The 25,999-nt window shown below is 47.3% G+C and overlaps 1 protein-coding gene across 1 annotated transcript in view; it reads right to left on the minus strand.

The window, feature by feature from the left end:
* Positions 1-16,589: 16,589 nt before the first annotated feature.
* LOC119383781 (THAP domain-containing protein 5) overlaps positions 16,590-25,999 on the minus strand; it is a 30,473-nt gene continuing 21,063 nt past the window's right edge. Inside the window, exons 9-12 of the mRNA XM_037652081.2 lie at positions 19,805-19,876; positions 19,633-19,713; positions 19,039-19,360; positions 16,590-17,815 (exon numbers count right to left, since the gene is read on the minus strand). Coding sequence (XP_037508009.1) covers positions 17,754-17,815; positions 19,039-19,360; positions 19,633-19,713; positions 19,805-19,876 — 537 coding nt within the window. The 3' untranslated portion in view covers positions 16,590-17,753. The remainder of the gene's footprint in view (positions 17,816-19,038; positions 19,361-19,632; positions 19,714-19,804; positions 19,877-25,999) is intronic.

Below are 25,999 nucleotides of genomic sequence, written 5' to 3' on the forward strand. Positions count from 1 at the left end.
ATGACCAGCTGCTGGTGCTCACTGATCACGGTGATGATGCCCTCGTTCAAGAACTGTCAAGAACTTCTTGCACACAGGCACACAGGTTCGTGCAATGTGCGTGCGTTCTCGGGACACGTATAAGCACTACATATCAGCTTACCGCTTCTGGTGTTGGTAATACCCACGTTGCCATTGGCAGCGTTACCCAACCGTAAACAACTGGATATATAACACATATGCGGCTCTTCAACCTATATATGTGTGCGTATAAAATTTATACAAATCTTTAGCGTCATTTTGTAACGTGTCGTTCAGTAAAAAAAGTTACGCCACTGTCATCTAACCGCCGCATGCTTCGCATAACATCGACTCCCACGGTACGTGGGATCTGCCGAACTTTTTATGTGGGGCAAGCTATTTAGAGAAATTTTATTAGAGACAAGTACTGAACTTCTTTTGCTCCTTGCATATGGAGCTATTTGATTTATCTTAAACGAGCGAGCTAAAAGTAGATTTATGAGGCGCTTATATAGTAAGACGTTATTCTGTGCTTTATTTGCATTCGTTATGATTTCATATCTGAAATGTTATTCTGTAATCGCAGTAATAAATGTAACATAATAAATATATACCTGTTACTTATCGCAAGAGCGATCATAGAGCTCCAAAGCGAGGAAACGTTTTTGAAGTTTCCAGCCCTCCATTAAAACGAAAGGAATGCACGGAGTCTCGTTGCGTAGAATTCCTATACAGAGACATTCTTTTTCTGTGGCTTCGTCACGGCCCCCAACGGTCATGTGACGCGAGATGGACGTGCACAGCCGGCTTGGTGTGCCCAATTTGTTAACATTTGAACTTTCGCTTTTTTCGGCCATATCAGCTAGATGTCTCAAACCCACCTAAGCTAACGGGCCGCATTCAGGAAAATTTACTCTCCCGCAAGGGCCAGGACAGTAACGCAGCTAAAAGCGGGGGGGGGGGGGGGGGGGGGGCAGGGGTAGATGGGCTAGGTCGTACCAAATGTCAGCCAACGTTGCCATTTAGAAGAAGAGCTTTCCCATATGTCACATATGGGTCGTTTCTGAAGGGTAGTTGGTGGCAGGATTCCAACAACATATGGATACCTATCTTCTACATGGCTAAAATCAGGACGCCGATTTTGAAATACAGAGTTTTGTTTCACGGTTAGGTATCAACACATGGTGGCCGCAGGGGATGCCTCATGACAAAAAAGCTTTAGACCTGTCATGCCTATGTAGCTTAAGAACATACTTATAAAGAAAATGAAAAATTGGGACGAAGACAGTCATGTGCGGGCCGCGGGCCTTTAGAGAGAGGCACACGGGCCGCGTGTTTGGGTCCCCTGCGCTATACAGGAATAGTGTGAGAGTTACTTGACACTGCCACAACACCGTTGGTTCAAACAGCATAAGGCGTGACGCAAAATATGTTCGCTTGACGAAGTATCAGGCTTGAAAAAAGACAATTACGAATTCCATGCCGGGTGATGTCCCTTTACCTCGAACCATAGGCATCCAATGAGCAAGCGTCGAGAACCTTATTCGCGCCTTTATTACCAAACTGTAACGAACACCAAAAATAGATCGAAATCGCTTCGTCCACCTCCTTCCAGTCCTACCCGCGTAGTGCAGTGGTCACCTTCTACCAGTACAACATCGTTAGGAAGGCATAGAGCATTATGATACGCAAGAAAAGAAGAACGCGGTGCAAGCCGTGCGTAACATACGCTGCTGAAAACTGCAAGCAGAAGCCCTCACATAGGAGTTTTATAGGTGATACTGAAGAGTGTCACGACGTTCGGGAACGATAGAAATGAAGGGATAAGCTGCACAGCTACGTTCATTCTGCAGAGGTCCACAAAGACGTCCTAAATTTGCTCCAGTGGTGGAAGTTAAGAACAACGGCTGCCGACGCCTTCACATTTCGCAAGGCAGATGTGCGGGTAACTTTAGCGTGGCAGGATATGTGATACAACGGTGGATGGCGTGCTTAAAGCCGGAATCTCTAGATAATTAGATTTTTTTTGCACAATAACACGTGAAGAAATAAACTATAAAATATGCCACAAAAGACTTATGGGCTGTATATAGCAGCAGTGGTGTGATATATGAAAAGCTACCACAAGTATACTTTCTCGTCCTTTCAGCTGCCTATACGTATTTCTAAAAGTACACGTGGTGCGCACGGTTCGTTATAATTTTTATCTAGGTTAGTGTACATACAGCAAGGTAATAAACTTGGCTAATTTCTTCCTCCATCTTGCTGTGGCAAGGTAATACCATGCTGAAGACGTGTTACCTCAAAAGCTCACCCTGCCAGCTAGCCTTTTCTGTTACTATCGACCTCAATGGCATCCCTTCTTTGTGTGTCTTGGTAGAGAAGAACAGCCCCAACATGTCGTTCTTCGTTCCTGATATGCACTTCCTAAGTCCTTCTAGATTCATATCCTTGCACAACGCTAAGGGTTTCTTCTTCAGCTGTGCTGAAGAGCATTTAGAATGGACGAAGTTCTTATCTACTGCGGCCCTTGCTTTTTCACGATGCGCTTAGTTGGGGAGCACTACAAACCCACCCTCCTTTATCCGAAACGAGCAATGCGAGGTCATTCGCTTTTAGGTAATTAACCGAATTCCTAAGCGCATTTTCCGGCGCCCTATCATAGCGACAAATGGGAGGCAAGCAATCTACACCCTCAGATACACATCTACTGTGCTCGTCACCCGCAGCACGGCAAGCAATATTTCTTACAAGCCCGATCAAAAGATACAGGTGTAACATTAGAGTCATTGCTGAACTTTGGCCCACATTTTAACACATCATGTACTTTGGCAGGAACCGAGCACTCGAACGTTGTTACAGGCGCAGCAGCTGCAGCTGATTTTCTGTTGCACTTCTTCCAAGCATTCAGTGAAGGGACCCACTCCTCCCAAAGAAAGTTGCAAACGTTCGTTGCATGATTGGCTTTGTCGTTAGCTGCGGACATATCTATACTAGCGCGAAAAACACACAAAGGACGAGGTAAAGACGGCAGACAGGACGCAGCGCTAAACTTCAACTAATCATAAACTTCCACAAGAAAGAGGAAATCACAAGCTGCGCAGGAGGCTGCGCCAGACGGAAGAAAACATCCAAAAACGCCCCCATAAACGTCACTGCTTTTTCCCTTCACATGTCATAAGTTGATGAATCGTGTCATAACTAATCCAACGGTTCTATGCGCAGATTACGTTCCAAGTATGCGCACTCCTTGTTGCTGAGGGCCAGCGACGGTGCGCTTACAAACCGATCACCCGCTTTTTTTATGCAGAAGGCCTCGTAGATCTCTCTGTCTGACTGCCCTCGCAACCGCCTGAGCACACGAGCGCAGTGAAACTGTGCTGTACACGCGCACCTTCGGCAACGATCAGCAAGATGGCCAGCGGCAGCTACAGCACTGAAGCCCGGTGTTCCCTCAGACGGTCGTTTAAACAACGACCAGTCTAGCCGATGTAGCACTTACAGCACGACAGTAGCGCGTGACATGCTTTTTCTCACAGGCTCGAGCACCCTCCGTAGCATTCACCATACGGCACATCCCTAAACGTTTTCCCGGTGCAGTGAAAACAACTGAGACGGTGCATTTCAGTGCTGCCTTTTTGAGGCGGTGCGACACCCTGTGCATGTACGGCGCCGGTACAGGGCGCACCTGCCTTGCCTGTTCACTAAGCCCACTGGTGGGTCGTGCCTGCTTCACCTCTGAAATGAGGCTTTCCGCTACCGACACTATACTATGGTGCCGTCAGGGAACCCGGCTCTTCGCAGTCTATTGACTTGGTGCATTACACTGCTTGCCACCTGGTGCTCACAGGATTTGTGCAAGGCGGCTCGAAGGCTATTCACGGCTATTCCCGTTTTGACAGTTTTGACAGTTTTGTCGTTAGAGCATGTTTTAAGTTTCAGTAAAGAGCGCAATGAGAGCGTTGTGTTCTGTCTCCTTTGCTTTTATTGCACTTCCTACAGAAAATGAACTCATGCTGCAAATCACTTTCCTTGCTGCAATATCTGCTACAAAACGCTCTTGATGATCCCCATTGCGTTAGCAAAAAAAGAAAAAAAAAAGTTATAGTATACCATTGCCGAACAAACGTTCATTGTACCCGTATGTCCGCTCAACTCTTTCCACCTGAGCCCCTTTTTACACGAAATTACCGTAGCTTAAAGTAGAACTGTTAGCGAAATATTCGCCAACAAAGCGTAGATATTTGCTACTTAAAACATTTTGCTGTAGATTCTATGTTCTGGCAACACCACCTATATTATTGGCTCGGGCCTCTGTCGGGCCTGATCTGCCATAGGGCCGGGCCGGGCCGGGCCGTGTAGGCGAATTTTTTTCTCGGGTTCGGGCCGGGCTCGGGTCGCCTATTAAATCACCGGGCCGGGCTCGGGCGGGTAAACTTGAACGAGTTCCGGGCCCGGGCCGGGCCCGGGCCGAAAATCACGGCCCGTGCAGTGCTCTACAAGAAATCCTCGCAAATAGACTCATTTTGCTTAAAAACAAATATGTATAACTTCAAATTGTATTTTACGAACTTGAGGCAGTTTTCGATTGCGTCAGAGAGTAATTTTTTGCTTTTAATTTCCTCACGCATCCAGAAAGGCGCCCGATGGCGCTGCTTGCGGCGCCGTCTTCGATTTCGTCTGCTTAAACTCATGCGCTATGCCATGCGGCCCTCCGCGCTGGTCGTAATGTGCCGCTGTATTGTTAGGATGTCTCACATGTGCAGCGCTGTGAAGGCGTGCATTTATCGTCTCTTTTTGATGAATCAACTTGGCTTAGATTGCGGCAACAGAGCTAAAATAAACGCATAGACTGCGATTGCAGCAAAACAAGTGTCCTGTAATCGTATATTAAGGCTTCATTTAACCGCTAACGCGCTGAAAACGACTGAGAGAGAGAAAAGGTTTATTATGGCAGAAAAGCTGAGAGGTCGGCCTGAATCAATGTTCTGGCCTGCTGTAGCTGAAAACGACTGCTACATTCATTGCATTAGTGTTCAGCGAAAATAAAGTAATCCTACGAAAATCACATGTGCTTTCGGTTTTAATTTTTACCGGCACTACAATCGTCATCGCGTCCACCAACCAGTGTTGTGGGCATGTTTCACGCCATTGAAAGAAGACCGAACGCAGACAGAAAGATTCTGTTTTAAAAATTTCTACTCACTTTCCAGAGAAACCGCTGCAAGGTTGGACACTTCAGACGGTACGCTTTCTATTGCGGTACAAAACAGAAAAGAGATGGAGGACGGTAGACAGTCCCTACGGACGGTAGACTTCACCCTAGCTGCCTGCGCGCCATAGTCCCGATGCCGCTCTTCGTCATCACATTCGGCCATGACTGCGAGCGCGCGGAGCTGCCGACAATGTTTCTGGTGGGCGGGGTTGGCTGCATCGTGGTGGTCGGCCCCGACCACACTGCATCGTGGTTTGGGGATCTGCCATAAGTGTCTCTGGTGGGCGACACTGACTGCCTCGCGGTGGTCGGTATGGGCCATGCAGCGACGTCATGTGAGCTGTAAATATGTATCCGGTGGTCGGCTTTGGCTGTGTCGCGAAGGTAACAGGGGACGCAGCATGCCTGGAGGAGGATGCCGGAACCAACGTTACTAGACTAGGTTCTAGTAACGTTGGCCGGAACAGCATCCAAGGAGGCACCATGAGTGGCGTGGTCTCTCGGTTCTTCTGTTTGGTTTCGTCCAGATGACTGTCAACACCGGGGAGCGGTGTGGCTTCTGTGGCTTTAGGGGAACTGAAAAATCCTTTCTTCAGCCTAATTCTCCAAGTTATCAACGGGGCGCTCACTCTCCTCTTTTTCATCGACGCCCGACGGCTCTGGAAGCAGTATAGGTGGCTCTTCCGGTGCCGTGGCTGTGGAGACCAGCGCAGATTTTTTCGTGATAGGCATTCCGTCAACAGGCAGTGGCGTTAGCGACGGGCCAAATTTCTTGCGCTTGTCCCGGGGAGCCTTCTCGTTGAACGCCTGCGCGCTGGACACGTTGTACTCCATTCGCTCGATCCTTTGCTGGTCTACAATCAGGTGCTGCGGGTCTTTTCCTTTCAGCACTTCTGGTCTGACCATCTGAGGCTGTTCTTTGTTCTTTCCGAGTTCCCGTTCTCTGGCTTCTTTTCCATCCTCGCCGAGAAGGCACAGGCGTGTCCTGGCATCTTCTCGATGGGTGTCTGGTGTCAACGCGGCCCCTGCTACATTATGTGTATCACTCGGCACAAGGTGACCCGGCGCGCATTCGGTAAACGGCTAGCTCTCGAAGCAGCACAAGAGGCTTCGATGGGTCGGCGAGCACGGCAATGGGTGCTATGGGCTCTTCCGGATTCTTTACTGGAGGTGTGCAACGCACAAGAGAAGCTCGCATCTGCAAGTGTCCTAGCGAAGGCGAACCTGTGGCCAGCTCCTGCAACTGCGCTCGATGCGGAGGGGCCACGGCCACTCTCATTGGTGCTATGCCATAGGATACTGGCGCAGAAACTGCGTCCTGCAGCGGAGTGCAGCACCTGCGGGCGACGTCTGAGGTAGGGCTGCCCGAAAAGATCTCTGGCACGGGGCCGCAGGACACCGCTGTAACGTACGAAAGAGGGCCAGACGCAGCTATGAACCCGGCGCTCCATTCGGGCCAGTACAGTTGCTTTTGGCCTTCGCACTTATGCCATGCCTCGGCAACACCACGAAGGCGGTTGATGGCCACATGCCATTTTTGATTGTCAAGTCAAGTTTAATAAATAGTTCAGTTGAGTTACATGGTTAGCGTATTACAGCAGGAGGCCCCAAAGTTCCAGAGAACCTGACAGGGGGACATCATATGGCTACATGAATGGGGTAATTACAAATTAATACAGCAACATATATACGGACGTGTGAGTAATAATGAATTGTCTGACCAGGCATGGCGTGGCATGGCGTGTGCCGAGATTGTTGACAGTTTCAATCCACTCGACAGCGCCGTCCTGAAACCCCCAGAATTCCAGAACTTCCGAAAGGTCCGGAGATGGTAAGGCAGCAGGCCAGAAGCAGGAGCTCAACGACACGAAGCGGTCGAGCTAATGCGTCATTTGCGTGATGGCACGCGTGATGACACTGTCGGATGAGGCGCCCGAAGAGCCAGGGTTCACGTCCGCGGAGTCTGCGTTGGTAGCAGCACTCACGGCGGCGTGATCCACAGCCAAGGATGCCTGGACGGCGTCCCTTGGAGGCTCCGATGTTAGAAGTGTCCAGGGCGAGAGGGTATCACAACGGGAGAGCGTGAACGGCATTCCCGGGCAACAGGAGGCCGTGCGGTTCCTCAGAAAAAGGTGGTAGCCTGGTGTCGTACCCTGAAACCACCGAAGAGGCGCAGACGCCGTCCGCAGACTGTTGAATGGGTAGCTTTGGGATGGGTAGCCAGTAAACCGACCGCTGCGTACAGCGGCGGTCGGTTTACTGGCTCCATCGTCAAGGAAAAGTAAACGGCGTTCCTTCAAAGCAGAGACGCGCAATGCCGACGACCCACGATGACAGGTGGCTTCAGCCTTAAGGTTCTGTTGTCGTTGTAGACTGCGCCATTGTAATGAGGAAACAACGGGACTCAGTAAGGTAAAAAGTTGGACGAGTTGGTGTTGGTTCATGATGTGTTTTTTTTTTCCGGACCGCAGCGGTGGCTTCATGGTTGAGCGTCCGCTTCCAATGCGGGAGGTACCGGGTTCGATTCCCAGTGCCGACCGGGAACCCACCGGTTTTTCCAAAGGGGTAGAGGAGTACACCTACCTGGCGCTCGGTTAATGGGTACTCATCTCGAAAGGTGGCCCCATAAGGCTCTGCAAAGACCCCTGGGCGCACCTTAACCACAGCCTTGGTGAAATAGTTGAGCATCCGCCTCTGCTGTGGGAGGCAGAGAATTGCTGCCGCCGGGTACCTACCGGTAAAATAGGGACAAGCGCACTTCCGGCCTGGTGCTCGGCAGAACGAAGTTCATAGTCGCTTGGGAGGGCACCCACCCTGTGGGAAACTGGCGGCATGGGACCGCCAGACCTAAAAATAAGGTCACCCTCTTTTTTTTTCCTGGGGGGGGGGGGGGGGGTAAGAACTTTGTCCAGAGATCCGGAGTATGTATTGGATCGAAAGTGGCTCCAATACTGAGCAACATTTTTTTGGCAAAAGTGGACAACAATCTTGAAACAGCCCTAGTTGGTTTGGTCCACAAAGTGTACAGATATGTGGACGATTACTTGCTGTTGGTTGATTCAGTCAGCTTCGATAGGAGGGTTGACGAAGTGCTCAGTGTGTTTGCTAACAAGGGGCGGGGCTTCACTTTTACGCGAGAAGTGGCGAAGATGGGCAGCTGCGTTTCTTGGATTTGCAGCTGTCATTCGAACAAACACGTGGGCTGGATGTTTTCCCCTAGGACCGCGAAGCCACTTCTAGATTACAGCTCAGGGCACTCCCGCCTGGTGAAGAATGGCATTGCGCTGACTTGCCTAAGATCGGCTTTGGACAGGTCATGCCCACATCTTATGGAGACAAGTTTTTTCGCGCAGGTAAAGAGACTAAAAGACGCCGGGTTTCCGGATAATGCCATAGCAGGGGCTTGCGAAAAAATAAAAAGAGCCATTAAGCAGCGGCCTGGGACCCTTCCACCCAAGGATGAATCGCAGGAAAGAAAAAGAGTGGCAAAAATCCCGTACGTCCACTGGCTGTCGCACGGCATGAAGAGAGTGGCGTCGCTATACGGGATTGATGTCGTGTTCTCCGCGGAAAATAAGGTGGGCCACATCTGCTCAGCAGTTAGTAAGAAGATAGGCAAACCACAGCAGTGCGAAAAAAGAGGATGTCATCAAACATGTAAAGCAGTCTGTCCCGTGCGCAAGTGGTGTGGCTTACAAAATACCTCTGTCATGCGGCAAGGCATATATCGGGCAAACCAATAGATGCCTCAACGTGCGTCTGCGAGAGCATAACAGCTCTTTAATAGGAAGGCCGCTCACCCATTTGGCACTGCACTGCAAGGAGTGTGATCAAAGTAGCTGCAAGCCTGCCTTTGATCACACAACAGTAATATACAAGCATAGGGGCTCCGTGCAGAGGGAGATAGCAGAGGCCTTCGTTATCCAGAGGGAGGGGCTGGATTGCGTTAGTCACCCCTCGATCAGTTTGCAAGAAGGGGAGATAGCCTTCCTTAAACGTCACTTGACGTAGGCATGCTGAGCGCAATGGTTTAGTTTTTTGTTTGTTGACTCGTTGGGGTTGATATGATTGCACGGGGGATAAATATGTCGTCCTGAATAAAAAATTTTTCAGTTGCTAGTAGCGCGTCGTCCCGTGTCCATTCTTTTCCTTTTGTGTACTGTTGTATCGCGCCCCTATGCTTATCATGAACAACGGGACAGCACCCGTTGCTGGTCCAACTGTTCTATATTCTGTTTATTCTTGCCCCAATTCACGCTAGCTGCCCGCGCGCCAGAGTATCCCGATGCCGCTCTTCGACATCGCGATATATATATATATATATATATATATATATATATATATATATATATATATATATATATATATATATATATATATATATATGTGTGTGTGTGTGTGTGTGTGTGTGTGTGTGTGTGTGTGTGTGTGTGTGTGTGTGTGTGTGTGTGTGTGTGTGTGTGTGTGTGTGTGTTTGTGTGTGTATGTCAAATGTAATTGGGAAATTGATGAGCAATTTTTCGAGGTTACTCGCTTGAAGTAATTCATTACATTTCTAAAGTGCTAACCCATAAAAAGAATTCATTGCAGCCAAAATTATTTAATTACTGTAATTTTACTATTGTAACTGCCAGGTTTTCTGTGGCCACAGACGGGCTTCAGTCGTATCTGAGGTGCCGGCACTTGTGATGAATGTTACGATACAGAATATTGGTAATGAGAGTGGAGTATACGGCTGCCTTCGAAAAGCCGCGGGAAAGAATGCTGGGGTAACGTTACGTTCAAATGGACACGATAGTGAGACAATGAATTAGTTTAGACTGATAAATTATTCTTTGAAAACTCTCGATTATGTCGTTAATCTCACCAACAATGATTTATTAGTGGAAGAAAAAATGAAGGTAAAAGTTTTCCTTCTAAATTTCGAGCCGAAACTCTGCACCGAATGTTAGAGTGAGGTTACTAAGTTGAAAGTGCTTTTTTCTTTGGCCACATTGACTCAAGAAAATTTTCCTGAAGCTTTTGTACGTTAAGTCCCTGGCCTAGAGGAAAATGCCGTTCATTTTTTACCGATACAGAAAATAAGCAGGTGGGCCCTATTCTGATGCGGCGAATGGTGCGAGAATTTCGATATGTATTCGAAATCTCGTGCACTATAGCTAACTGATCGGTCCTGTGCTTAGATGTACCGCTCGCTCATTAGAAATTCAACTTACCGCTCTGTCCGACCCCATGTGAGCTGTGGCATGGAGTTACCAACGAGGCATGCACATTTCGAGTGTTCAGGCTGGCACCGTGAAACGCTCGCTTGCGCCCCGCAGGCCACCGACGGAGCTAAGGCCGACTACGCGTGGCTCGCTTCGCAGCTCGAAGAGTCCGGCAGCACCGACTTCGTGCGCCTTTTCGTGCGGATGCTAGAACACGAGCACGCTCTCCGGTTGCAGCGTCCTCCGTCCCGGCTACAGCTGCTCGCTCTACGGCTCGAGCGACACACCGGATTGACGTATATTGCAGCGCTCAACGCCATGCTAGTGCCCACGCTGTACCAGAGTCCGCCGCTGCTCTACTCGGCCAGCGTGCCCGCGTACTTCAACTACGGCACCGTGGGCGCGTTGCTGGCCGCGCGGATCGTCGAGATCATGGCGCCGGCACTTCCAGCGCCCGCTTCGGCGCCCTCAGCGTCCGGAGCGCTCCCAGGCAGGGTTGTATGCTTTTAGATGCGAAGTATCTCTTGCTCGGGGGTATGTCACGCGGCGTGGTAATGTTAGAGTGTACTAGAACTGTAGTAATGTGGTAATCCGCACGCGGCGTAGCAGTCCGCACTCCACACTACGCATGCGCAACTCTCCTCCTTCCCTCTCTCCAACAGCTGCGCGTTAGTCTCTCCACTTCTCTACCAGCACCTGGTTGCGCTTCTCCTGCGTTCTCGCTTCTGCTCTCACGGCGCATACGCTACTCTCCTCCTCTAGTCTCCTCTCCTTCAAGTGGTAGAGCGGTGCGCGCGAGTCCAGCGCTTGCCTCGGTTGGCTCCTCTGAAATGCGGGCTCTCCTGCGCAGCGCCGCGATGAGGGCCAGCGCATGTGTGTCGCCTCCCCCTCTCTCTCCTCTCCTACGCTGCCTCTCTCTCGCGCGCCTGTCGACCGCGTTCCCCGCACGCCCTGTGGAAATTAACGGCCAGGCTAGAGGGAAGACAAGTGTTCCTCTTCGCGTTCCACGACGCGAGGTCGGTAGCATGCCCAGCGAACGCCAACGGAACGCGATCGTGCAAGTGCTCCGGCTTCGCATCGCCTCATGGTCCCCTTTAGAGGGAAATGGTGCCTTAGAACTCAGTGCTTTTTCAGAAATATTATGGGCGCCGATGGCAGCTGATGCGTATCACAACCTACAGAGAACGAGGATGCACTAAATAACTGAGTTATTCCACTCTGTGAAGGTGGATGTCTAGCGATGCTGTTTAGCACACGACACAGAGACGTCACAGGATTTCGAATCACAGCCGCGATCACACACTCTGGATATAAATCCGAGATGTTTGTCCAGAAAGACCCTTTTGGGTTTAGCGTATGTTCCATTACAGTTTTCCATTGGAGCAGCACACAGCTGCCTTTTGCCGCATGCTCCGTTTCGTGACATGCGGCGTCTTGTCTGGCCGCTAGCACTCGCCCTCCGCCCGCATGCTTTAGCAGCCCTAATTGGCGGCTGCTTTTAGTTCTGGTCATGTATGAACCTTGCACAAAGTTGTTTGTGGAATATTGGTCACAGGAATGACATATTTATTTTGTGCACCTGCCTCTTATAGAAATGCAGGATTAACAAGACTTGAACCAACCCCACCTTTCTCGGGAATGGAAATGGAAACCTACGCTTCCGCATCGCCGCGAGAACATATTAGCACTTCCTGTGGCACTGGAGAGTTTGTGAATGTTGAACAGTGCATACGGAACAGGGAAACGTCCAAGCATTATCGTATCGCGCGCGATAAGGAACTTCAGGTGGTAGAAATTAATCCGGCCCCTACAATCGCGTGCCTCGTAATCACATCATAGTTTCGGCACGTAATTCTCTAGACTATTAACAGGCTTTTGTCTGTGCAGTACATGAAAAGTCATTAAACAAGTTTCGAAAAAGGACATAGCAACAAAGATATTAAAACAATGAATAAAAAATCTGATCGAAGCAGACCCAGCACGTTCTGTTTTGTCTTCACATGGTTACATAATTTTTAAAAGGGACTATTTAATGAGTTGTTTCAGCAAGATGAAGAAGCTTAAGGCTTTATGTCAGCGGTCTCAAACACAACCTCAGCTAGCGGGCCGCAGGCACGAAATTTAGTCTACCGCTAGGGCCGGGTCGTTGAAGTATACTGGAGCGGGAAGGGGGGTGGGGTAGAGTTAGTTTCAGCAAAATGTCAGCTACCGTTGCCACTTGAAAGACGTACGCCTTTCTCATATCTCATATATGGGTCGCTTCTGAAGGGGATATGAGGTCAGGTTTCGAGGAACATATCGATGCCGAGACGCAGATTCTCAAATATCACATGGTGACCGTATGGGTTGACTCACGAATAATATACTCGAGACGTGTAAGTTATGAACAAACTTATGAAGCAAATTAAAAAACATACACGGAATAATGATGTTACCAGCCAATATGGGACGAAGGCCGTCATGTGGGGGCCGGGCCGCTTGCGAGAAGCGCGGGCCACGTGCGGCCCGGGGGCCACGTGTTTGAGACCGCTGCTTTACGTGGTGAGAGCAAAACAAAAGCAGGTGACGTGTAGATTGCTCAGATTGTTACTACGACATAACACGAAAACGTATAATCACGACACACAATATAAGTAACATAATTAGGCTACTCAGGATAAAATCTTTCTCCTTTTTATTATATCAAGACAGAAAATACGCTTAAATAACAAGCAGTGACACTAAAACTGCACCGGAAGATGTGTCATAGAATAGGACTTCGCAATTGCCAGCAAAAGGCAAAGATTTGCGTGTCCTTGTGCAGAAACATGAGGTTTTCTTGGCCATTGGGCTTATGACGCACACGCCAAGCTTCGCTTGCCCCCTTTTTCCCGGGGACTTGCTGCTGATTTCTTTTTTTTTTTTTTGACAATTCAGGTTTCGCGTGTGCAGCACCGCCATTTTCTGTACGAAGTTTTCTAATTGGTATTGTGTGTCTCTTGCGTCATCGTGGTGGTGAAACTTTATTATCGAAAAGGGTCCTGAAGGTCACCCGACTGTTCGTCAACGTGTAGAGGTCACCTCTCACGTCGGGGCGGGGAGCTGCTCTCCGCCTCTTCGCGGTCCTTCTGGACAGCCCAGAGGTCGTCTAGTAGGTCACTGCTCCTAAGAGCGTCGTCCCACTTTTTGCCCTCCAGGTAGGAGGCCTGCGTGGCGCATGCCCACAGCATGTGTCCCAAGTTCACATGTCTACCACACTTCGCCAGTTGCATCATCCGTTGTATATATAGATCGTGCTTCATAGGATCGTGCGTCGTGACTGCTTCACTAATTCATGCTCCGGGACCTACGGCGCGCGCATGCAGGGCCCACCGAAGCGCACAGTGTGGACCCAGGGTGCGCTGCGCATGTACAACCAGAGCAGCCTGTGCCTGCAGCGGCTGTACTGGCGCCTGGGCCTTCAGGGCGAAGTGGCCGGCAGCGAGGAGCAGCAGCGGCACGCCATGTTCCTCGGCGCGCTGGGCCTGCGCGTCGCCTACGACGGTATGAAGGCCGTCTTCCGCGAGGCCACCGTGCGCCAGGACGCCTTCCACGCCCTGTGGCCGCACGCGCGAGCCACGTTCTTCGCGCGTTTCTGCCTGCTCTGGTGCGACGCCGACCAGCGACCCCGACCGCTATCGCCTCGGGGTAACTGTCTGCTGCCGCTGCACAGCATGACCGAGTTCAAAGACGTTTTCGACTGCGGCACGCGCCAAAACTTCACATCCGACAACTGTATGCTCTGATGCGGGCTGGAGACGTCGGTGCCACCTATTGTGCGTTTGTGTGCGCGTGGTGTGTGGGATGGGTGAGCACGTGGGCGGCTTCGCCTGACCGAACCCGTTTTAAAACACTATATATATATATATATATATATATATATATATATATATATATATATATATATATATATATATATATATATATATGTATATATATATCGGATATCGCGCCTCTGGAAGCGAGCATTGTAGCGAATGCGTATAGATATACCATACATATGTGACAACGTAATAATGTGACAAACTAATACAGCTTTCGGCTTCCTTCCTAACAAGTAATTGGACTTTGTATGTACAAATGGCAGCTATATCGAATGAAGGAGCTTCACGTAGCGATTTACCTGCCTTATGTAGTGGCGTAAATCCAGAAAAATCGCAAAGGGGGACGCACACCTTATCGTGGCGGCCATTTTGTTCCCATATCACTTTTAATTAAATAAAAATTATGTTTTAAAAAATCAGTATGGATTCAAACCTCCAGTAATTGCACAGTGCTATTGTCTTTTCTCGAAAACCGGTCAAACGGCAGTTTTTGTTAACTGAGGGGCACTGAAAACAGGTACACATCACAAACAAAACTGGCGTTAAAGTTGGATATGGCCTCTACAATATGATTAATGATCACTTAGATCAACATAAGCATTCGACTAGCATACATAGCCCTTGGCTTCCTAGCTTTTCACATTTGCAAAGGGTCCAAAAACGAGAGCGCAGCTCTTTCACGCGCTGACAAAATTTTTCGTCAACTCTGGCAAATTTATGAGGCCTGCAATGTCTTGATGAACATGTGCCATGGCCGTGCAGTTCAGGCGTTCTTCCCCCATCGTATTACGCAGCCATCTCATTAGTCTTCTAAGTGCACTGAACGATCGCTCCGCTTCAACGGAAGAGACCGGCATCGGCAAGATGATCGTGACAACGCTCCCTACTTGAAGTACTGGCGGGTGGACGGGTGCATGTTCCGGAGTATCGCTGCCACGTCGTCCACGGATTTCAGGTTTCATTGTTCTTCGCGTAACAAGCGCACGCGAGACACGACTTTCACTATGTCGACGCTCTTTTATCGTCGGTTCACGTCCACATCTGATTCTGATATACTCGAGGACAAGTTCGGACAGAAGTCGGATACGTCACCGGCTGCGAGATTGGAGCAGTGAACTCCACAGTGAAAATAAATTCCAATCGGATTTACCGATCTCATAATCGCTTGACATCCATTTTACTTCCCGCTCATCTTGGCAGTCCCGTCGTACGTCTGCGCATGGCAGCAAGAGAGGGGTAGCCCTACCGTGCTCAAGAAATTTCCACCGCAGCGCCTTCGGCGTACTTGAAAGTGGAATAAACGTGGTTTCATTCACTCAAGAAATTAATAACGGCTTCCGTCATAATCGCTCCCTTTGTACTCGGCAGAGCACCGAGACCTAGAAAAACATCAACTGGGCGCAGGTCTTCAGCAAAGTAACGCGCACATATGTTCTGTTCGATGCCAGCAATATCCCGCGTGCCACCTATGATGATGGCGTAGTTGTCGCTTGGAATGCTGCTGCACAGTACCTTTTGGATGACATTACCGATTCGATCAATAATTTCGTTTTGAATTCTGTTAAGACGTATATGTCGTGATGCGTTAGCCATGAATGCTGCGTTGTTTCGCGTGACATGAGATACTGGTAGAAGTTTCCTTCCTGTTTGAAAGACAAATCTCAAAGTGGTGGGGACACTTGTAAGGGGTGTCGCCACGAGCTTGAACAAAAGGGGGAATCGGGATCCCCTGCCCCCCCCCCCCCCCCTCCCATGATTTACACCACTGGCCTTATATGTCGCTGAGGCAAAAACCAGTCAAAAAAGACGCTGGACAAGGAGAAGTGGCACACACAACGACTGGACTAGCAACTGTGCTTTATTAGCCGACAGCGACTCCCAGAAGAACCACTGCACATGCGCTGATCACGTAAAACAATGAAGCCAAAAACCAAAACATGAAAAAAGCAGAAAGCAAAAATTGGCCTACGTGACGGCCAAGAATCTACCGCCAGAGTGACAGGAAGTCGCACTGCCCCATTGCCCCCCGTGCACACGCCTATGATAATTGTGATAATTACCAATTAGTCTAGTTTTCGCGTCTCTGAAAAATGGTTTGTGTCGTCTTTTCATAGCAGACTCGCCAATAAAACTGCGTCTAATGTAGATTTTTAGAGGAGGGACAAGATATGAGACGTCAAGGTTTGTCTTATTGGCAATTAACTTTCCTGGAAGCACTGTAAGAGCAGCAGGGTGAAAACTACAAGCTTGAAATTGTGCATCTTGTGATAATTATAACCTGAAACGTCGTATATTAATTAAAGTATGCATGACACTACACTGGCATGATGTCACAATACATTTTTATTGTAAAATGTAAATGCATACAGAGGCATCTGATGACAATGCAAAATTATTATTTAACATCCACGACTTGTTTAACATCCATGCACTGCTGCTTTAAAGCATTCAAATGATAAAGAAAAACAAAAATAACATGAGGGCTTCAAACATCACCGCCGTCTTAGTGCTGCCATTCATTTACTAGACCGATCAGCTCTCACAATCTTTTTCTGGAATTCTTTCCTTGAAAGCTCTTTTATATAGAGCCTGCCTCTTGATTGACAATAGCGGCTAATGATCTGAGAAATGCAGTGACATTGCGAAAGATCGCTCTGAAGGCACCCCCCATGTGCCTAATTAGAATGTTAAATATGTTCCTAGATGACGTTAATGAATTTATGTGTGCACTGAATGCTCTTTCACACATTGGAAGCAGTTGAAAGGCACTTTCTTAGATGCTGAGGACCCCTCCTTATATGCCTTCAGGTTTGTTAGTTGACTCATAGGCCCACCACTTTTAGTTGCCCTCGCGGCATGCACACAACTTTCACAAATTACATCATTTTTTATAACCTCTGACACTATGTAGCACAATAATAGAAAAAGGAGTTCTGTTCTGACAGGTCATTCATTTCTGGTACATTTTCAAAATTTTCAGCATGCTCTTCACTTGCCACTTCCTGGATGTTGCCAAGATCAACCAAATAAAAAGCATCATCATAAAGCTCATAGGAACCCATGGATGCTGGCTTCAGGTATTAGGACAGAGTTATGATTTTTAACACCATTTTGAACTCTACTGGTTTTCTAATTGGGTCACGGTGGCAAAACATTGAATATAATTTTTCTAAGCTATCTTGCATAAACCTTGAAGTAAGAACAAAACTGTACTTTTCTTCATTAAAAAGGAAGCCCTGAAGATATAGAATGGACAACGTTGACAAGATCACTCCTGCTTGCACCGGTTTAAAAGTTCCACTGTCGATCTTCAGTGATTGCAATATATCTATGAGTTTCTTAAGGAAATGTATGTCCTCAGAATGCTTGTCCTTATTGGAGAGGCTAAGTGCCATGGTTGGATACCTACTACTCATGAGTTCGAACCACACATTGGCCTGTTTGAGAAACCATGACATGGTGGGGATTTCTTTTCCCCAGCCATAATTATCAACCATGAAACGAAGAGCAATTGCAGTGGTGCAGTTTAGCCTTTTTAGTGCGTTGCTGACCTGCAAATAAAGAAAAGAAAAATAAGTTCTAGTTATGACGAAAAAAAGTTCAACTATATAGTATTTTGAAACAGCAAAATTTGTCACAGTGCAGATGCACTCGATACCTTCATTTTATCAAAGTGATTCAGCTCTAAGAGTTCTTTGTGAAGGTTTGCTGCCAGTTTGAATGTCAGTTGCTCCTGAAATTCTATCAACTTGATCACTGGCTGAATGCTTAGCGTATATGAAAGCAAGTTATTTGCGGTGACAACTTCACTGTTTAATGTAATAATTTGTTGCCGCAGGAGATGTCCACAGAGTTTTTTGCAATGTGTGGAACATCTGCCAACACAACAATCTGAGCATTTTTCCACTAGGGGTGGTTGAACCTGTGTGACACTCTGCTATAATTCCTTCTATTAATGCCGAATGTTTTCCACATGGCCCGGTTTCCTGATCCCATGCCTGTAGTGATGGAAATGACATGAAGGCCAATCTGACCATATTTTTTAATGATTGCAGTGGTCATCTTTGCTGCGTCATCCCTATGAAATGAATTCCCTGGAATATACAAAAATACGTTATTCTAAGCACGCACTGGCAATTCCATTAACGGAAAGCTTACTGTGTATACAAATCTGTGTAATGGAAACCAACAACTTGCTTCCAGCATGAGGACACTTCCAGCTTATCATCATTACTAAGGCATGAGTGGCCAAAGTCGAGTCCTTTACACCAGGCACCGAGAGGGTCGTGAAGTGAGCACTGAACAAGCACTGACCAGGTATTTGAATCATACTCGAGCTTTGTTACAGTAGCCATTTCATCAATCATGAGGACAAACATCATTTTCCTCCTCATCCAAATTAGCTGCCTCAGTCCATCAACGTGAAGACTTTATCCAATACACCAGAAAACTTAGGGCCTACAGAAAAAAAACAGAAGATTGACCCAGTGCTTAGAACGAAAGCCCACACATTTGCCAGACATCAAAGAAGCCCTTGTATAGAAATTAGAGGGCTACTTGCGCTCTCACTGTCACATAAAAGCTCGGTTCTATTGAAGTTTTTGCATTATTAGTTATAACTGCATTCTCTTTTTATAGTCTACACAAATTAAGCTTCACATCAGCATGTCAAGAACCCTAGTATGGGGTTTGAAACAACTTCCTGGTGTTTAAACACCATTATAAGGAACAAACATGACATCAGAAAAATAATGTGTTAGGTATTAGTGCTTACCTTGAATTCTCTCACGCAAGCTTCTCGCCGAAGGCAGTGGCAATGACTTGGAGCAGAGCAGGTCATACCCTGTTGTGCCACAGGCAAAATAAAGCTCCAGGCTCTCCTTAATTGTCTGTTCTGACCATTTGCATCCTCTGTTGCTCTCGCGGGACAAGGCTTGGATTTGGTCATCATTGAAAATCTTTTTCAATCCAGTTTGCAAGCGCTCATACTTCCGTTTTGTTGAGCTTTCTCTACATCTCAGGATGTTATTTCGTTGCTCAAGGTGTTGTATTCTTTGCAATAACTTCGAATACAGCTCTTGTGGCATCTGTGAATCCTGTAAATATTATATTCAGTACCTTTAGTGCAGTGATATGGATTCTATGTATACAAAAACATCTAATTCTAAGAGATAGAATTTATAGCCTAGAATCCTTATGGGATTCGTGCACTTTTCTTTCTCTACGTGAACATGACGCAATGTCAATGCCTCTTTGGCTGTAGCACATTTCCATAGAGTTACTGGTTTCAATCAAAGTAAGAAAACGATGGCACAAGATATAGTATCATTATCTCTGTAACAAAGTATGAATGCACACATCTTCTTACATTTGTAGGACCTGTCGAAGCATTAACCTCTGTCCTCAAAACCTCGTTTAGGTTACCTGCTGTTTCAGTGAAGCTCGAATCCTGCAATGCAATACCAATGCACACCGACATTGAAGATTAGCTGCACTACCGAAGCATAGCGTAAACAAAGCAAAGAAAATAAACCACTTACGTTTACATCTGTCACGGCACCTTCCTCCTTTATGGTAATGTTATTGGCTTCTGTTTCACTTGCAGATAACCTCTGTGAATGTAGCACGAAAAGATAGCCTTAGCTAAAGCAGTTACATTTGTGTGCCACAAACTACACCGTCATAAGACAGCATCGTTGACCCCCGCAGCAATCTCTGCACCTGAGGGGGCATGATTGGTACTGGCTGCCTCAGCTAGCGTTTCAGTGTCATTTGAGCGTTATTTATTTATTTATTTACTTACTTATTTCAGAAGTACTGCCGGCCTCTCATACGAGGCCTTAGGAAGTGGTGGGAGATACATAAAAGAAAGGAGATATGGAACTACAAGGTAACAAATATCACGGAAGTTCATTCACCATCGAGAACTAGTGCATCAAAGTGAAACTCTAGCACTTATGAACTGTATAAGTTTTTGCCGTACATGCACAGAAGAAAATAAGAAAATAGGTAAACAACATAAAAGAACAATAATAATAATAATAATAATAATAATAATAATAATAATAATAACGCTTACTTCCACCAATACAAGGTCGATGGAGGGGGTGAGAATAAAAGCGACAGTCTGCGTGACTACGTTCTCACCCCGCTATACATCTGACAGTGACAACAAGCATCTCTTGATAAATATCTGTTAAACGCGCAGCATCTAAAAAAAAATCTTATAAAAAGGGCAAGGTCAGTAACGTTTCAAAATATAACGCCTTGACGACACGCATGGTAAATGCAATGATACCATGAAAATATTTTAAGTACTATATGAAAAAGTACTAGAAAGTGCAACATAAATTGAAGCCTGCTACACATGCATTATGTGAGGCAAATTAATAGGGGGAGCATCAAAGGAAGAGGAAAGTCAGGTGTTACTGTTGTCTAAGTTTTGCCATGAACGATTGAACAGTTGCGCAGTTTACCAGATCTGCAGATACAGCATTCAAAGTAATGACGGTGCATGGAAAATATGAGTTTTTAAAAGGTTTTGTCATATAAGAATACTCCTTCAGTTTTTTTTTACACTCGCAACGTGTTGATCGGCGATGAACTGATTCTATGTGCACATTCTTCTTTATTTGCAGCTTGTCGTGGTAAAGTAAAAACATATACTTCAATCGATCATGCTGTCATCTTGCCTGCAGTGTATCTAAGGCAGCTTTTTTTAGCAATTCGCTGGGTGACGTAAAGGAACTGTAGCGATTATAAACAAACCAGATTGCTTTCCTTTGAATTGTTTGAAATTTTTTAATATTTATTTGACCATGGGGATCCCAAACCATGGATGAGTACTCGAGTATTGAACGGATAGTTTTGTGAGCAATTAATTTCAATTTTTGGGGTGGATTTACACAAAGACCGTCTTAGAAATCCTAATTTCTGCATAGCTTTCTTTTCAATGTAGGCAACATGCTCATTCCACTTAAAAAGTGCACTTAATACAGCACCCATGTGTTTGTAAGTATTAACAAACGATAGTTCTTAATAACTGAGAGAGTATGAGTATTGTAAGGAACGCCATTTATGTGTTACGGTCATAGCCACTGTTACGGTGAGTCATAGCCACAGTGGGAACAGAAGGCCCAAAACAAACAAACATTTATTCGCCGGGTGACTAAATTGATGTCACAGCCATAATGTCTGAGCTTGTCTGTCTCTTCTTTTACCGCGGACGCAAGGCACACTGCCCACTAAATGGCTCCCCACTAGCGATGAAGGCACGGCCGTTGAGTGGTTTATGTTGTTGAGATGGTGTTGCCAGCGTCTACATGAGCTGGCTTCAAACGGTCCATAGAAATTGTCTCTTCGTGTCCATTAACAAGGAGTGTGAAGTACTTAGGAATGCTTTTGAGGACTTTGAAAGGACCATCGTAAGGCGTTTGTAATAGAGTGCAGGTAGCACCGCGAGGGATGAATATAGGGCTGGTATGGAGTAATGATGGGCTCATATAAACGGTCTTGTGATCATGATGAAGCGGCGGTGGTACAACAGTAGCCATAGTAGTTCGCAGGCGGTTGGCGTAAGACTGTACCTCTGTAGATGTCAATTCCAAGACAAAGAACTCGCCGGGTACGCAAAGTGTCGTGCCAAAAACTAGCTCTGGTGATGAGCACTGTGTATCTTGTTTCACAGCAGTGCGAAGACCTAGTAGAGCCAAAGGCAGGCGCTCTATCCATCGAATTGTTGAGTGTTGCACACGTAGTGATGCTCTCAATAGGTGACCCGTAATATCCGCAATCGCAGGGAACTACGTGACGTGGCGGCTTCCAGTTCGACACACCACGCGGATGAGCAGCGGCATGCACAAGTTTTCTTTTTCCGCTCCGTCCGCAGCAGTGGTGCTCGGCTCCTGACTCGAAGGTTGCGGGTTCGATCCCGGCCGCCGCGGTCACATTTCGATGGAGGCGATATTTTTTTCGCAAAGTCTACCTCTCCGTCCCCGTTTAAGTGATGTCAGCAGTTTAGAAGATGATTTTGTGTTTTGGTTAGACATGACTGTAATGACAAGCCCCACAAGCCATGAAAGGTAAGGATATTTTTGCTGCACACAAACGATATGCAATGCTTTTCTGCTGCTCGCGGGTACTGTAACTGCTTTGCTAGCAGATCAGTCGATACAGAGAACAGTTTTTATCGCATAATATGTTGCTGCACGTGAGAAACATAATTTTAAAGATCTTAACAACGTTGCTAGTTGGACAAGTTGGAACATAAAATTCAGAATGGTACTGAGCGCAAACACTAGACAAAAGATGAGCGAGAGGACAAGAACACAGCGCATTCTTCCAACTAAAATTTATTCGAAATGCACAAACATATATATACGCCGAAGAAAAGAACCAAACCAAAAAAGAAGAGAGAAACCTGGGTGTAAACAACAAAAAAATGCAAAAAAGTGTCACGCTGGAAAAAAAAAGATCAACGTCTTTGCTAGGTGCGCCGGCACGAGAATTCAGTTCTCGGTATAATATTCGCAGAAAATACATGCATAAGCTTGCTATTTACGTTTGCCTTCAACGCTCGAGTTGGAGCAGCCGACCATGGTTTTGCAAGGCGATAATGCCGCGTGCGAGAATGCCGAACAATCAGAGGCCTACAGCGGAGCAGTTCACCCGTTCACCATCTGCTTGTCTCGAACCGGAAACTGACAGCAGACGACGCATCCCACAATCCCTCGCTCTTTTGCCTGTCACCTATTGACAGTAGAAGCGTTCTACCATGCCATTCGAACTTGCGTGGTATGCTGTGGTTCATATGTGCGTTACGCCCAGTGTTGAACGGAACAACGTTTCAGGAACTAGTGAGTAGTGAAGTGAGTATCCGCGTTGGTTCGCAGATGGTAGTAGCGGACCCACAATGTCGACATGAACATGGCCAAAACGGACATCTGGTGGTGGAAAATGACCAGGCGCATGCATGGTGTGCCTGTTGACCTTGGCACGCTGGCACTGGATACACGCCCATGCCCTGCAACGAACGTCAATATTAATACACTTCCACAGGTAGCAGGAGGTGACGAGACGTTGTGTTGCTCGCAGTCCTGGGTTCAATAAGGAGTGTAGAGCGTCGAAAACTTGTCAAAATTGGTGTGGGACATACAGTCAAGGCCGACCTGTAGACACGTGGCAAATGACAGTGAAGTCGCAGCCAGGTAGTAAGACATCTTCGAAGCGCAGGGAGTTGTTTGTAGTTCGAACTGTTGGAAATTCAGTGTCTGTGCACTGAGCAGTAGCTAGGCAAACAAAGTCAATACCGGAACGAGTTACTTGGCTTGTGTTGATGTGAACCTGTGACAGGGCGTCAGCAACTGGATTGTTGGCACCACTAACATGTCAAATGTCAGTAGTGAACTTGGAAATATAGGCCAGCTGGCAAATTTCACGTGGCGTGTGCAACAAACTGTTGGAAGTAATAGCTTGAATTAGTGGCTTGTGATTGGTGAGAAGAAAGAACTGGTGAGCTTCGACGTTGTGACAGAAGTGGCAGACTGTGAGGGAGATTGCAGCAGTCCACGTCCGGAAGTGCTGTAGCGGGTTTCTTGCAATGTCAACTTCCTTGAGAAGAAAGATATAGACTCTTTCGCTGTTTACAAACACGGGTGCTGCATTGCTTCCAGTTTTGTGCGGCGTAGCCTGGTATAGCATGGCGGAGAACAAAAGCCTTAGCGAGTAGCCCGCACATTTTCAACACTTTTCTCCCTGTGTCTGGCCAAATATTTCAAATAAGTATTCTTCTAAGCTACATGCAACATTATAAGAGTTAAGTCCTTAACTTTAAGCACCTTCCTTTTACCTGAAAGAGTCTTTCCTTACTCTGGCACAACTTAAAAAACACGCTTTCTGCCTCAGTGGTAGAGAGTGATAATTGAAGTGACCGGAAGTTTCTTGGGGTACAACACATGCTGCTGCTATCGCAATCTTGAAGCCGACCGAAAAGGCGAATAGGCTCCCATGTAACGTCAACTAGCTGTTGAAGAACAGCGCCAACAGCTATGTCAAAGGCATCTACCATAATGGATATTGGTGCGTCTGGTTCCAGGTATGCAAGAAGAGTAGCGGAAGCGAGAGCATTTTTTTGGCAGTGGTAAAAGCCCATTCCGCAGCATTTGTCCATAATATTGTTATGATGAAAGATGTTTATTTGAAGATGGGCTGAATGGCTGCCGCCTGGCACCGATACACTCGCAAGACCAGCGCTCTTCGTCCTCCTCTTCTTTTCGTCCTGCCTGTCGCATTTTTCGTGCAACCGCCACGTATGCCTTGTAACGGACCATCGGCCCAGTCAAGCTGTTATTAAACAGCTTTTAGCCAATGGTATCCCCCAGAATGTATGTATTTCTGGAAATAAAGATGTATTGTAATTGTAATTAGCGTAGCACTCCTCCCTCCACAGACGAAGCCCGCCGGGCGAGTAACGGCTACGTGAACGCGGAGTCGCGCGGACGACAGCGCTTTAGGCGCGCGACGTGAACAAGCTGCGTCTGCCGAGAACGGTAGCCGTGGTTTAGGAGACGAGCTATCGAGTACGTGAGGTCACTGAGGCGATCGACGATGACGAAGGGGCCGGTGTAACGTGCCAGAAACTTTTGACACAGGCCACGCTTGCGAAGCGGCGTCCAGAGCCAAACTATGTCGCCTTTGTCGTAAGATACGTCCTTGTGCCGTGAATCGTAGGTGATCTTGGAACGGTCCTGGGATGCCAGCGTACGAAGCTGAGCTACACGCCGTGCCTCCTCTGCGCGGCAGAGAGTCTGGGCAATAGAAAGGTCCACATGAGTATGAAATGGCAGAATGGTGTCAAGGAAGAGTCGAGGTGGTCGAACGTAAAGAAGATAGAAGGGGCTGTAGGCAGTGGCTTCATGCCTCGCCGTGTTGTAGGCGTACGTAATAAAGGGGAGGATGTCATCCCAATTCTTATGCCTTGAATTGACGTACATAGAAATCATATTGGTGAGCGTTCTGTTCGTGCGCTCGACGAGACCATTTGTCTGCGGGTGATAAGGGGTCGCGTGGCGAAATCGACAATCACAGAGACGCAAGAGTTCTTCGACCACGTCGGCAACGAACTGGCGTCCACGATCACTCACAATAATGCGAGGTGGTCCATGGCGAAGTATGACTGTAGACAGGAGGAAACTCGAAACATCGATTGCCGTGGCTGTTGGTATTGCTGCGGTCTCCGCATAACGCGTCAGGTGGTCAACACAAACGATGACCCAACGGTTGTTGTTTGATGAGCGCGGGAAAGGGCCGACAAGGTCCACTCCGACCATTTCGAAAGGTGTTGAGGGTGGTGTCAAAGGGTGAAGGAGTCCGACCGGGGCAGTGTTCGGGCGCTTGAATTGTTGGCATTTGTCACAACTGGCCACATACTTTTCTATAGTCCTTCTCATTCTAGGCCAGTAGAATCTACCTTGAACGCGGTGATACGTTTTGGCGAAACCCATGTGGCCAGCGGTCCCGTCATCGTGCATAGCGCGGAGCACGTCTCGTCGCAACTTTGTGGGGACCACTAATAGTAAGCGTGCACCATCAGCCGCGTAATCCTTTTTATAGAGCAGGTCATCTTGCATAACAAAGCCATTGTTGTTTGTCGGCTGAGCAGCTGAGTCGAAAAGGGCATCCAAGTGCCGGTCGTCACGTTGTTCTTTCCTGAAGGTGGCGAGGTCGGGAAAACGTGT

Source organism: Rhipicephalus sanguineus, chromosome 2 (assembly GCF_013339695.2).
Source record: "Rhipicephalus sanguineus isolate Rsan-2018 chromosome 2, BIME_Rsan_1.4, whole genome shotgun sequence".
Taxonomy (NCBI): Eukaryota; Metazoa; Arthropoda; class Arachnida; order Ixodida; family Ixodidae; genus Rhipicephalus; species Rhipicephalus sanguineus.